This window comes from Microcaecilia unicolor, chromosome 1 (assembly GCF_901765095.1).
Source record: "Microcaecilia unicolor chromosome 1, aMicUni1.1, whole genome shotgun sequence".
Classification (NCBI taxonomy): Eukaryota; Metazoa; Chordata; class Amphibia; order Gymnophiona; family Siphonopidae; genus Microcaecilia; species Microcaecilia unicolor.
In genome coordinates, this window is record NC_044031.1 from 43572454 (window position 1) to 43587053 (window position 14600).

The window sequence follows — 14600 nt, forward strand, 5'->3', positions numbered from 1 at the left end:
CTACAGTCTCTTAGGTTTGTATTAAATGATGGACATTACCAGGCGGGAGCCATTTGCTGTTTTGCTTGACTATTGAATGGTCAATGTAGTCCGACGGATTTTTGGAGAAAAATTCCATAATTCTCAATTTTCGTATAAACTTAAAAAATTCCACCCGAGTTTTAAATGCATTGTATTTCGGTGTAGGTATAAATGATAGTCCTTTACTTAGGACTCTCTCTTCTATATTGGTTAATTCTCTTCCTGAAATATTATATACTGTACTCAATACTTGCTTATGTTTTCCTGTCCATACTTGTTGAAAGAAAAGCCACCCCTTCCTCTGCCTCTACCACGGCCCCTTCCTCGATACGATAAATATCCTCTAGGATATTCTGAGGTAGAGGTCCCAGTGGTAGATTTCTTCTTCCAAAGTTGGTCTAAGTGATGCATTTGTTTGTTAATATTAATTCTTGGAGGTGTTGTGTACAGGGAGGCAGACGGATCGAATACCTCATCGTGATCACTTCTAGGGCGTTTCCTTTCTCTGATGGTTTGTGGACTTATAGGGAAATTGTTCCCTATTGCTTTATTATATAGTGCATTATGATTCACTATTTTACGAGAGTGGTCTATCTGTCTATTCGAATATCTACGTAAATTCTTATTTCTCTGATTCTTATATCTATGCCATGGGTAAACACTATGGTTCTTATAATCCTGGTCATCTCTTCTGAACTTCTCAAACTTAATTAATCTTATATCTCGTTCGAACTGTTCCATACTCTTTTTAAAATCCTCATGTAAAAGATCAAAACATGCATCATTTTCTTTTAAAAACACTAATTCTTTATCTAAATCTGCCTTAATTTTATGTTCTTTCTCTTTACATGTTTTGATGAGCAGGATCATGAGATCTAACGAACACTTATTGAGTATAGCTTCCCATTGTAGCAAAAATGTCTGGTCATCATTAAACATAGTAGATGCCTTAGTCATGCGTAATCCTCTCGGAATCCTTTTGTATCTGCAATATTCTAACAGCGATGAACCATGTAATTCCGTCCTCTTCCATCTTTTGCTCAAATTTACAGCTTCTTCCCAATGCTTAAGATTGTCCTCTAGAACATCAGGTTCTTTGAAAAAAGGTTCTGGTGGTAGCATCTCTTGAAGGCATTCTTCGTTAAAACTTAACACGTCCTTCCATGGTGAGAATGACATAGTGCCTGTAAAAACAGGCTCAACAAAGCCCAAAAGGGAGGGTCCAAGAAAGCACAAAGGCAGACGGTCTGCAAGCTCCAAGATGGAAAAAGTACAGAGCAGATCGTAAAGAACGTGTTTGAGAGATATATATATTGTTTTGCGTATTTTAACCTTCCTCAGAGACGCTCGATAGTATTTAACTTCCTGTATTTTGTTCGCGCGTGTTTCGGCTTTCTTCAGAGGCAAGAGACGCCAGATAGATTGGATGTAAGTATTTCCTATTAGAGTTTTTTCGACGTTTGCCGGATTTGTTGCATCACTATTGATATAAGATATGTAACTCACCCCGGATGTTTGAGAGAGATATATATATTGTTTTGCGTATTTAACCTTCCTCAGAGACGCTCGATAGTATTTAACTTCCTGTATTTTGTTCGCGCGTGTTTCGGCTTTCTTCAGAGGCAAGAGACGCCAGATAGATTAGATGTAAGTATTTCTTATTAGAGTTTTTTCGACGTTTGCCGGTTTGTTGCATCACCATTGATATAAGATATGTAACTCACCCCGGATGTTTGAGAGATATATATATATATTGTTTTGAGTATTTTTACCTTCCTCAGAGACGCTCGATAGAAGCCTAGCCTATCTATATATATATATATATATATATATTTTTCCGACGGAGAAACTAGATAGATGGTATGAAAGAAGTTTAGCTGATATAATTTTCCCGATGGCGATTGTTTAGCGATACTATTAGCAGCAGTAATACCCGTATATCGGAGTTGTGCAGTATAAAATGATGATCTTTTTACTCTTTTTGCAACTAGATATATGATTTTTAATCGTGCGCCAGTAAGCATCTTTTGAAATCACATTTGAGCCCCTTACAAGAATGATGTTGATAATATTATTGATCTGTATATGAATTAATATTTATATTATCATATATATATATTTTTTTATTTTTTTAGGTTATGTTGATTTGGCCCTCTCGAAGAGCTGTTTTTTCATACTGGGATTGCTAGCATATGTGAGTTCCCGTTTTAGGATATGCTCTTCACCAGTTTATTTGTATTTCTGATTTTTGATTTACTCTTTGTTTAATAATTTTCTTTTTCCCCCTTTTTTTCTTTACAGTGCATTATTGCAAATTGCTTATTAATTTTCCAACTTGAAAGGATTTTTGTGTAGGTGGGTGTATACTATACTATATAAGTCTTCCATGTTATTTTCTTGTAAGTCTCTCATGCTACTTTTTAAGAATAAATATATATATATATATGTAGTTTGTTTTATTATATATGTTTTTTTATAAAATATATATATATATGTGTAGTTCATATGGATGTGATGATGATTTTTTAATATGATTTTTTTAGTATATACATGTATATTTAAGTTTTATTATACTTGTCTGACTATATACACATATATATTTAGATGTTTTGTTTGTGGGTTTTGGTGTTATGGACATATACATATCTATAGTGAATCTTGATATATGTTTCTTTCCATGTGTATTTATGGAATATATATATATTTAATTTTTTTTTATATACATGTGACCGTATTATGATTTTAGAAGAGTAATTATAATAATTATATCTATGTTATGATTTCTTGTAGCCCCTGAAGCAGCCCTTGCTGGGCGAAACACGGCCTGTGTCGGGCTTACTTTTCATATGTATTTATATTATTATTATTTTTTTATATTTTTTATTGTTTAATAAATTACGTTCTTTACGATCTGCTCTGTACTTTTTCCTTCTCTTGGAGAAGGAATTGTTCATGGCCCTTAGGTCTAGGATGGGACGCATCCCCCGTTTTCTTCTGCACAAGGCAGTACCTGGAATAGAATCCCAGCCCTTCTCCTGGTGGAACGGGTTCAACCGCATTGGCCTTTAGAAGGGCGGAGAGCTCCTCTGCAAGTACCTGCTTGTGCTGGGAGCTGAAGGACTGAGCTCCTGGTGGGCAATCTGGAGGCTTGGATACCAGATCGGTTACCGGACTATTTGAAGAACCCACCTGTAGGAGGTTATAAGAGGCCACCTTTGGTGAAAAAATATCAACCTCCTCCCGACATGGACACTTTTTCCGAGGCTATGCTGCACTGGAGCCAGTCAAAAGCCTGTCCTTTGCTTTTGCTGGGGAGCCCTAGGGGCCTTAGGTGTACGGCACTGACGGGAACGCACATGCTGGGCCTGAGCCTGAACCGGCTGCCGAGAAGCAGGAGTGTACCTATGACTGTTATAGGAATAGGGAGCACTCCTCTTCCCTCCAAAAAAATCCTAGAAGAGGAGGTGGTAGCAGAAGACGTCCAGCAGGGGAGAGAATCCATGGCATCATATGCTTTTTTATCTATCGACCATGTCCTCTACTTTTTCTCCAAAAAGATTATCCCTCCAACAAGAAACATCCGCCATTTGCTGCTAGGTCTTCTGATCCAGGTCAGACACACGCAGCCATGAGAGTCTGCGCATCACTATACCTTGAGCAGCTACTCCGGATGCCACATCAAAAGTGTCGTAAGACCCCCTGGCCAGGAATTTGCGACATGCCTTCTGCTGCCTGACCACCTGGTGAAAAGGTTCAGCAAGCTCCGGAGGAAGTGCTTCAACTAAACTGGTTAGTTGCCTCACCGAGTTCCGCAAGTGGATGCTTGTGTAGAGCTGGTAAGTTTGGATCTTGGAGGCGAGCATAGAGGCCTGATACGTTCTCCTCCCAAAAGAATACAAGGTCCTAGACTCTCTGCCTGGGGGCGCCGAGGCATAGTCTCTAGTACTCTTGGCTCTTCTGAGAGCAGAGCCCACCACCATGGAATTGTGAGGAAGTTGGGCCTTCACTATTACAGGCTCTCCATGGACTCTGTACTAGGACTTGGATTTTTTGGGGACAACTGGGTTAGAAAGAGGGCACTACCAATTTCGCATAAGCACTACCCTGAGTATATTATGTAAGGGGGCCATAGCAACATCTGTGGGCGGAGAAGGATAATCCAAGACCTGGAGCATCTCAGCCCTGGGCTCATCCACAACCTCCATAGGGAATGGAATGTCCTTAGACATTTACCTAACAAAAGATGAGAAAGAGAGACTCTCAGGTGGAGACATTCTACTCTCAATTGGCGGAGTAGGATCAGAGGGGACCCCACAAGACTCTTCCTCTGAAAAGTATCAGGTGTCTTCCTCCTCTTCCCATAAGCGCTCCTCATCGGTATCGGACAAGAGCTCCCTAAGAGCAGCCCGAACCCGAGCCTGTCTCAACATCAAGGATCGACAGCCTCGTGGGGGGGGGGGGGGGGGGGTGTCGAGAAGTCAACCTCTGCCTGGACTCCGGCAAAGCTTCCTCCACCGACGTCGAAGGGAAATCGACCCGGGTGGCAGCAGACGCAGGTACCGCAAGTGGTACCGAGGACGGGGACATCCTCACAGGTGATGGCCCAGATGCCACCTCTGCAGTCGGTACGGAAGGCGCCAGCACCCCGACACCGAGGCAGACTGGCGAAGCAACCCTTCCAGAAGCTCTGGGGGCCCTGATACGCTCGTCGAGAGCTTCCATCGGTAAAGGCTGGGGGGCCGGTGCAGGAGTCGGTTGCAGAATCTGAAGGGGCTCGAGAGCCGGTACCAGGCTGCCAGATGACCGACGCATCAGCACCTCCTGAATGGAGGGTGAGCGGTCCTCCCGGCACCGGCGCTTGTTGGGTGCTGACTCCATCGGCTCCCCGGAGCTCTCGATACCGTGCATGGAAAGAGAATGATGACAGTGCTTCTTAGCCTTCGCTCGACGACCGTCATCGAGATTCCTTGGTACTGAAGAGGAGGGCGTGGAATCCTCAGGCCTCTTTGGGGCCGGGTCCAACGCAGGTCAGTCCCAGGGGGCCTGCATAGCAGCAGGTCTCGAGATAAGTGGAGACCCACTCGATGCCTCGCTGCTTCCAGCTCGATGCGGTCTTTCGGCAGCCATTACCTGTACTCCCGATGTCGATGCTTCCCTCGACGTCAACGATGTCGAAAACCGGACTGATTTGGAAAAAGTTTCTCACACTGAGCCTCTCGAGCCACTTGGGTCCGTTTTTTCATCAATTTACACAGCTTACAAGCAGCTGGGAGATGGTCGGGCCCAAGACACTGGAGACACCACGCGTGGGGGTCAGTACTTGAGATGGTCCAGTTGCACCGAGTACAACGCTTGAAGCCGTTGGGTGTCCTTGATGACATGGAGGGAAAAACGGCGGTCGCAAAATCAAAAGGCTCAATGGTGCCAAGAAAAAAGGGGCAAAAAAAGGAAAAGACAGCCCGACCGAGCAGCCTAAAGGGCGGCCGTGTCGAAAAAGCAAAAGATACATACCTGTAGCAGGTATTCTCCGAGGACAGCAGGCTGATTGTTCTCACATGTGGGTGACGTCCACGGCAGCCCCTCGGATCGAAGGGGTTTCCCAGCAAACTCCAAAAGTCTCGTGGGAGGTCCAGCGCGTGGGGCATGCCCACCACTCATGCACGGCCGTCTTCCCGCCCGTGCGCGACCTCTCCCGTTCAGTTGAATGAATAGCAAAAATGAACAAAACAACTCCAAAGGGGAGGAGGGAGGGTTGGTGAGAACAATCAGCCTGCTGTCCTCGGAGAATACCTGCTACAGGTATGTATCTTCATTTTCTCCGAGGACAAGCAGGCTGAATAGTCTGACAGATGGGGTATCCCTAGCCCCCAGGCTCACCCAAAACAACAAAAAGGGTCAATTGGGCCTCGCAACAGCGAGGACATAAGAATTGACCTACGAAGAAGAACTAACTGAGAGTGCAGCCTGAACAGAATAAAACAGGGCCTAGGAGGGTGGAGTTGGATTCTAAACCCCGAACAGATTCTGCAGCACCGACTGCCCAAACCGACTGTCGCATCGGGTGTCCTGCTGGAGGCAGTAATGAGATGTGAATGTGTGAACTGATGGCCAACGTCGCAGCCTTGCAAATCTCTTCAATAGTGGCTGACTTCAAGTGGGCCACTGACACCGCCATGGCTCTAACACTATGAGCCGTGACATGACCCTCCATAGTCAGCCCAGCTTGGGGCATAAGTGAAGGAAATGCAATCTGCCAGCAACTAGGGGAAATTAAGCCACAGCCACAGCCAAGCCTCTGGTCATCTGTCTTCAGGGGGCTCTTGATTTAGAGACAGCAGACGATACGGGCCTGGTCATCAGCAATATGATCCGAAGTCCCACTTTCAGGCATACCAGTCTTCTTTTCGTGCAGACAGGAAGTCCTTCTCTCAGCTAGAGCGCTCAATGCCTCCTGAGCGTCTTTCAGTGGGAGGACTTCTTCAGGAGCTGGAGTGGGCCAAAATTATGTCAAAACACTGGCTGCTAGAACACTACAAGTTGGGGTTCTTCCACCTGGTCTCTCCTCTCCTCTCTTGCAGTCCCCTTGTTGAAAGGGAACCAAGGCGGTCAAGATTCAGGCCACCGTATATATTCCTTGCTAGTGCTCTTGGCCATTGTTCCAGTTTCTTAGGCCAAACAGGGGCAAGGCAGATACTCTGTCTACTTCATTGTCGCAAAGAAGGAAGGCACCTTTCATCTGGTCTTAGATCTCAAAGGTCTAAACCGCTGCTTCCGAGTGTCCCGCTTTTGCATGGAAACACTAAGAGTAGTCATAGCCTTGGTTTAAGCGGGAGAATTTCTCACTGCTGTCGGTCTCAAGGAGGTGTACTTGCATGTGCCCATATGCCTGCTGCATCAGAGGTTTCTACTTATTTGTGGTGCTGAGCAGTCACTCCCAGTTGAAGGCTTTGTCCTTCGGTCTCACTACGTCTCCAAGAACATTTACCAAGATTATGGTGATGGTAGTGGTTGTGGTGGCAGTCTTCCTTCGGCACTAGGGAATCAGAGTTCACCCTTATCTCGATGACTGGCTTATTATTCTATTGAGAGAGTGTGGTGGTGATGGAAAGAGTTGTCCGTCTTATGCAGTTGGGTTGGGTGATAAATACTGAGAAGAGCATACTAACTCCATTGCAGATGTTGGAGTATCTAGGCATTCTATTTGACACAGCATGGGAGCGGATATTCCTCAAAAAGTGCAGGAGGTCAAAACTGGTTGAACAGATTTGTATTCTCAGTGAAGGCAGGGCCAGAGTCTGGGACTACGTCCAGGTTGTGGGATTGGTGATGGTTGCGATGGAAGTGGTGCCACTGGCAAGGGCTCATATGCGGCCGTTAAAGGAGTCTCAGCTGCTTGTCTTCTGCATCACAGAAGTACAGTCTTCGTCTTCCTTGGCTGCTGGTTGCCAGACAATGTGCAGTGGTGGTTGTCGCCCAGGATTTTGACACTCGAAGCTTCCTTTCCGATAACACAATGGGATACTGTCATGAAATGTCTATCCACCTGCCTGGGGCTACCCCGCTGCCACTTAGAGGATCTATCCCCAGCACAACTCAGGTCTGCCTGCACCTGCTGCTTTTGCTCTATTCTAGCACTCTCCTCCCACCAACTGGGTCTCAACTGCCTCTGGGCAAGTTTCCTGCTCTCAAATTATCCCCAGTGATTTCTAGGTTACTGGAGCCACACTCCCAGTGCTCCCACAGTTCCTAAAAAGCACTCACAGACCCAACTCATAAACCCCAGGATTCTTAATGATTCCAGACAAGCAGAGTCAATAAACTAAAACTGTTTATTGTCTGAAAAATTAGAACAATGAACAGAAAATGTGCAATCGGCAAAACAATAACAGGTAACTGAAATATGTATAAGTTATAATACTAACTAAACATTTGTATACTATCTAACTAGTACCTGGAGAAATCAGGACATATAGCTGCTCATGTTATCAAATATAACTGTTCACAGGGCTTCAGCAAAGAGATCTCTCTCTTTTTTTCCCTGGCTGAAACTGGAGCAAAAGTCAGTAGCTCCTGGGTAACTTTACTCTAGGCCAATCAGAGCCCAAAACAACATTTGAAAATAGCTGGCCACATCACTTCAGGCACTTCTTCTTTGTGCTTAAACTAAAGGAGGAATCAATCACTTATCTGCAACAGCTTAAAACATAACGTGCACCAGCTGCTAGCCAATCTAAAGAAATACAGTACATTGCATGAAAGTATCAAAACATTTATCACAGGCTTAAAAAAGTCCACTGTTTTGTCATAGAGGTGATGACAGTGGATGTCAGCAAGTGGGTTTGGGGAGCATAATTACAGGTTCCATCTGGAAGAGGGTACCTGGTCAGAACAGGATTCTCAGTGGTTGATACATTTCTTGAACCTCGGGGCAGTGTAGAATGTCTTAGATGATTTCACTCCCTTTCTGGTGGGGATCCTGGTCCAAGTTTTCTCTGACAATGCGACTGCGTTGGTTTATATCAACAACAAGTCCTGACCCGCAGCCATCCAGTGGCGGTGGAGGCGGTCTCTCTCATGAGGTGGGCAGACAAAAATTTTCTCTGCTTGTCAGCAGCTCCCATTGTTGGGTCCTTGAATGTGGAGGTGGACTTTCTCAGCAGGCACTCATTGGACCCAGGAGAATGGGAGCTATCCAGCTAGGGTTTACTGATAGTGGACCGATGAAAAGGAATTCCAAAGTGCCCAAGCTCTTCAGCCGTCGGAAAGAACCGGGCTCAGTAGGGATTGATGCTGTACTGTAGACCTGCACACATACTGGAGGGAACACTCAGTCCCTACATACACCAGCGAACGAAAGGTCAAAGAGTATATTTATAAATGACCTAGAGATGGGAGTAACTAGTGAGATAATTAAATTTGCTGATGACACAAAGTTATTCGAGGTCGTTAAATTGCGGGAGGATTGTGAAAAATTACAAGAGGACCTTACGAGACTGGGAGACTGGGCATCTAAATGGCAGATGACATTTAATGTGAGCAAGTGCAAAGTGATGCATGTGGGAAAGAGGAACCCGAATTATAGCTACGTCATGCAAGGTTCCACGTTAGGAGTCACGGACCAAGGAAGGGATCTAGGTGTCGTCGTTGATGATACGTTGAAACCTTCTGCTCAGTGTAATGCTGCGGCTAAGAAAGCAAATAGAATGCTAGGTATTATTAGGAAAGGAATGGAAAACAAAAATGAGGATTTTATAATGCCTTTGTATCGCTCCATGGTGCGACCGCACCTCGAATATTGTGTTCAATTCTGGTCGCCGCATCTCAAAAAAAGATATAGTGGAATTAGAAAAGGTGCAGAGAAGGGCGACGAAAATGATAAAGGGGATGGGACGACTACCCTATGAGGAAAGGCTAAAGCGGCTAGGGCTCTTCAGCTTGGAGAAAAGGCGGCTGAGGGGAGATATGAAAGATGTCTATAAAATAATGAGTGGAGTTGAATGGGTAGATGTGAAGCGTCTGTTCACGCTTTCCAAAAATACTAGGACTAGGGGGCATGCGATTAAGCTACCATGTAGTAAATTTAAAACGAATCAGAGAAAAAGTTTCTTCACTCAACGTGCAATTAAACTCTGGAATTCGTTGCCAGAGAATGTGGTAAAGGCGGTTAACTTAGCGGAGTTTAAAAAACGTTTGGACAGCTTCCTAAAGGAAAAGTCCATAGACTGTTATTAAATGGACTTGGGGAAAATCCACTATTTCTGGGATAAGCAGTATAAAATGCAGGAGACAAGGGGTATGGAGACTCAATGAATCATTGCTTGGTGATGAGAAAGTGCGGGAAGATATTCAGCGAACTATTCAGGAATTCAGACATTTTAATGATAATGGGGAAGTCAAGGATGGGGTGTTATGGGATGCGATGAAAGTGGTGGTGAGGGGTGCTTTGATTAAGTGGGGGGCACGTAAGAAAAGGGAAAAAGGCCACCTGTCGTTGATTTTACAACAGAGGTTATTGCACTTAGAACAGACGCATAAAAGGTACCCTACACTGCAGGTACGGGCAGATCTAAAACAAGTGAGGGGGAACTTGCACAATTACAGATGGCAGAGGTGGATTTTATGAGAACAAAGCTCAAGCAACAATATTTTGAATTTGCCAATAAATCCAATGCAATGTTGGCCCGTTATCTGCGGGTGCGAAGAGGGCGATCTCTGATTCAGAAGTTAAGGGATGAGAGGGGAGGGTGGCATTATACTCACGTAGAGATAGGAAACTGTTTTGTGGAATATTATCAAAAACTTTATAGTGCGTCTGGAGAAGTACAGATGGTAGATGTGGCTCGGTTTTTGGATCAGACTCCTTTGCCATGTTTGGATGAAGTTGAAAGAGCCCAGCTTGGGGAGCCCATCAGATTAGGGGAAGTTCAAGGGGTGATAAAAAGACTCCCTAATGGCAAGGCGCCTGGTTTAGATGGATATTCGGCGAGGTTTTATAAATGCTTTGTGGGGGAGGTGGGTGACCTCTTGGTGTGAGTGGGAAATGGTGCTTTGGAGGGTAGTGGGCTTCCGGTGTTTATGTCTGAGGCTGGGATAACGGTTTTGCCTAAGCAAGGGAAAGATCCGGTGGATTGTGGTGCCTATAGACCTATTTCACTTCTGAATGTTTATGCAAAATAGTGGCCAAGGTCCTGGCTAATAGGCTGGCAAGTGTGTTGCCAAAGTTGGTTCATATTGATCAGTCGGGTTTTATCCCCAAAAGGTAGGTAGGGGATAACATTAGGCAAACTCTTCATTTGATATGGGAAGTGCAAAGATCCTGGGCTAGTACAGCTTTGTTGGCTATAGATGCCGAGAAGGCTTTTGAACGGGTGAGTTGGGGTTTTTGAGGGCCGTGATGAGTCATATGGGATTGGGGGATAATTTTTGGGCTTGGTTGGCGGCTTTGTACACAGGCCCGAAGGCACGCCTTAACATTAATGGGGGGGGGGGTATACTTCCTTTTTCCCCCATAGGTAGAGGGACCAGGCAGGGATGTCCCCTGTCGCCACTCCTTTTTGCCCTGTATATGGAGCCGTTGGCGGTATTGATACGGCTGCATCCATATTTAAGGGGAATTAGGGTTGGGGGATTGGAACACCGGATTGCGTTCTTTGCAGATGATGTGTTACTTTATGTAGTGGATCCTGAGAGGACAATACCTGTGGTGTTGGGGATTTTTGAGGAATTTGAACGATATACTGGCCTAAGAGTTAATATGGATAAGAGTGAACTATTGGGGATTTCTTTGCAACAAAGGGAAAAAAGTAGATTGGAAGCATTGTTTGCGTTCAAGTGGGCCAAGCATCATATTAGGTATTTAGGGATTCAGATTCCTAGGGATTTGGGCAGGGTGTATAGTCTCAATTATGGGAAAATAATAGACCAAATTCGGGGGGAGTTGTCAAGGTGGAAGGGTCTGTGGCTTTCGTGGTGGGGCGCATGGCGGTGGTGAAAATGAATGTGCTGCCTAGATCGTTGTTTTTGTTTCAGGCGCTACCAGTGGCGGTTCCGAAACAGATATTTAAGCAATTGCAGAGTCTGGTGGCACAGTTTATATGGGGGGGGGGGGGGGGGGGGTAGGCATCCTCGTTTGGCTGGACGGGTGTTATGGGGTGCCCCTGAGAGGGGGGGTAGAGCAGTACCCAATATTGAATGGTACTATATGGCAGCTCAATTGAGGATGATTATGGACTGGGAGAGGGGGATAATTAAGCCTGCTAGTCAGTTGGAGCAATTGTATAGCCAGCACAGGCCGTTGAGCTCTTACTTAAGGACTACAGAAGGAGTGGGAGTGATTTTGGCAGGTATACAGAACCCATATGTGAGGAATTTGATGGAAGTGTGGGGAAAAGTGAGGAGGAAATGGGGGCAATATGAGGGGGTGTCGACACTGGCGCCTTTGAGATGGGAACCGAGGTTTGGGGCAGGGAGAGAAAACGCTAGTTTTGTGCGGTGGGCGCAAGCGGGTATTGTGAATTTTTGGGAAGTGTTGCGGTGGGGGGGGGGGGGGGGGGGAGGATGAAGAGTTGTGATATGTTGTGTTCTATGTATAACTTATCAGGGGAAGATAATTTTCCCTATATACAGATTCAACATTTTGTGGGGACATTGGGTTGGAGGGGGAGGAATCCACAGGAGAGAGAAAGTTTGGAAAATCTATGGTTCTTGTTGAAGAAGGTTCCCAGACCAATACCAGTGATATATAAATTTTTGAGGGGTTACGATTCTAGGCCAGTCGGTTTTCAAGGGGCTTGGGAGGAGGATTTAAGTTATCAATGTTCTGACTAGGAGTTGGAAGTTATTTGTGGGGAAGTGCAGAAAGCCTCGGTTTTTGTTTTGGTGCAGGAAAATGCATATAAAGTTTTATCCCGAGGGTATTACACACCTGAAAGATTGAAGAGGATGTACTCAAGTGCATCAGATTTATGTTGGAGGTGTGGTTTACAGAGGGGTTCATTTATACATATTTGGTGGACATGTCCTGGGGTGGTACCTTTTTGGCAGGATGTTATGAAAGCATTAGTAAAGTTAATTGGATCATCCTTGGTGTGCAGTCCTATGGTGTGTCTTTTGGGCATACATAATGAGAGGGAATCTTGGGAGGAGCGGAAATGGTTGCGCTGGGGGCTGGCAGCAGCTAAGTGCCTCACTGCACAATATTGGAAGAGGGTAGATTCCCCCGACACTGAGTGATTGGAAATGTAAATTGGGTCAGTTAGTACAAATGGAGAAATTAACGGCCTATCGCAGGGAGGGGACATGGCGGCATAAGAGAAGATGGGCTCACTTACAACAGCGATTGACAAGTATTTAGGTTAAGGGAATCTTATATGAGGGGGGAGGGTTGGGGGAAGGAAGAAGGTTGGGGGGAGGGGAGAGAGAGTGCCCCACAGAATCATGGGGTGCTCTCAAGTTGTGTTGGGGTTGATAATGATTTAAGTGCAGGGGAAGGGGATGTTGTATTTTAGGAGTACAAGGTTTAGTTGGGCAGTGGTAGTTGTCTTTGGGATGGTCTTGTTATTTATTGTAGTGGTTACAGAGATGAGCTGGTTTTAGTTGTAGTAGTGTAGGGGTTAAGTACTTATGAGCCCCTGCGTGGGCAAATGTGAGCAAGTTGTGCTTTTGTTACAGAGTTATGCAAAATAAAAAAAATATTTTAAAGTGGAAAAAAAAAAAGATACTGGGATGGATCATTATTTTAACCCTATTTTTTAAAATGTTTTTAATTTTGTATATACCACCTGCAAGCCCAAAAAGTAGTGAAGTGGTGTACATTCAGATTCTTAAGAGATCCCTGCTAAGCATATTTTAAATTGTAATGACATGAAATGTACAGTATCTCAATCTTTCAGACTTACTGCAGATGTCCGACTCCTTTGTTCTGTGTAGGTTTTTTGTGGGGTTTTTTTAAAATTTATGACTGTTTTATTGTACCCGCCTAGATCTATGGCTGGAGTGGGCAATAAGTTTTTTTTTTAATAAATAGATAGATACTATGAAGCCCAGCAGTGGAACTAAAACAAACACTTACAAGTTGTTGTTTTTTTTTTTTTAATTTAAGTAATTGTGCCTATAGCATTAGTTTATAATCAGTTAACTGCCATACTGAGTCAGCTGTCCACTCTAGTAATTGACATGTACTGTAAAAATGTACCTCATTCTTGAAGCCAGTACTGAAGGGGCTAAGAGGAAAACACCCTGGCATAGAACACAGTCTTCAGCTCACCTTGAATGAAGCGCAGACTGGAAGCATGCAGCATGTTCTTTGTCAGATACCAGTCCCGAGTATCGTTCCTCCGCTCCCTCAGAACTTCATTCCAACCTTTCACTACCCTGATGAAGGCCAGGTGATCACTGTTGCTGTTTCCACTCAGAAAGGACTTTGCCTGAGATATGAGCAAGGAATCAGATAAGCCAACACTGTTACATGTCCTTATCTCCCCCACCACCTCAAAAAAAAAGAGGAATGGATCCCTCCCATTCTGTTCCCTTTCCAAAGGAGAGGGAGGACTCCACAACAACTGACATTTTATTTATTAGGATTTACTAAATCCTAATAAAACTAGGAGATGGACGGAGTGGAGAAGTGGCCTAGTGGTTAGGGTGGTGGACTTTGGTGCTGGGGAACTGAGGAACTGAGTTTGATTCCCACTTCAGGCACAGGCAGCTCCTTGTGACTCTGGGCAAGTCACTTAACCCTCCATTGCCCCATGTAAGCTGCATTGAGCCTGCCATGAGTGGGAAAGCGCGGGGTACAAATGTAACAAAAAAAATAAAAAATAAAGATCTGGATTCACTCTTGCTTTTGAAAATGACACACACTGGACACATCATTGTATTTCCCATTACTTCTGGTACCCATCTAGCTGTAAGCACTGTCACAGGTATTTATTTTACCAGTATTAAATTTAGTGTGAAGTGCTGAAATATCCTGTTCGTCTCCAAAATCCACAGAGACAGGGGACCCTAAAAATATCACCTGTTTATAGTTGCTAACTAGGAGGAGGACTTTACAGCAATTACTGTTGCATCTTCCTCCT

General features: G+C 44.7%; 1 protein-coding gene across 2 annotated transcripts in view; it reads right to left on the reverse strand.

Annotated features, from left to right (window-relative positions):
- The window catches only part of DHX30 (DExH-box helicase 30), a 176616-nt gene that overhangs the window by 20578 nt on the left and 141438 nt on the right, over nucleotides 1–14600 (reverse strand). For both annotated transcript variants that reach the window (XM_030196609.1, XM_030196598.1), the window contains one exon: nucleotides 13787–13946. In XM_030196609.1, coding sequence (XP_030052469.1) covers nucleotides 13787–13946 — 160 coding nt within the window. The remainder of the gene's footprint in view (nucleotides 1–13786; nucleotides 13947–14600) is intronic.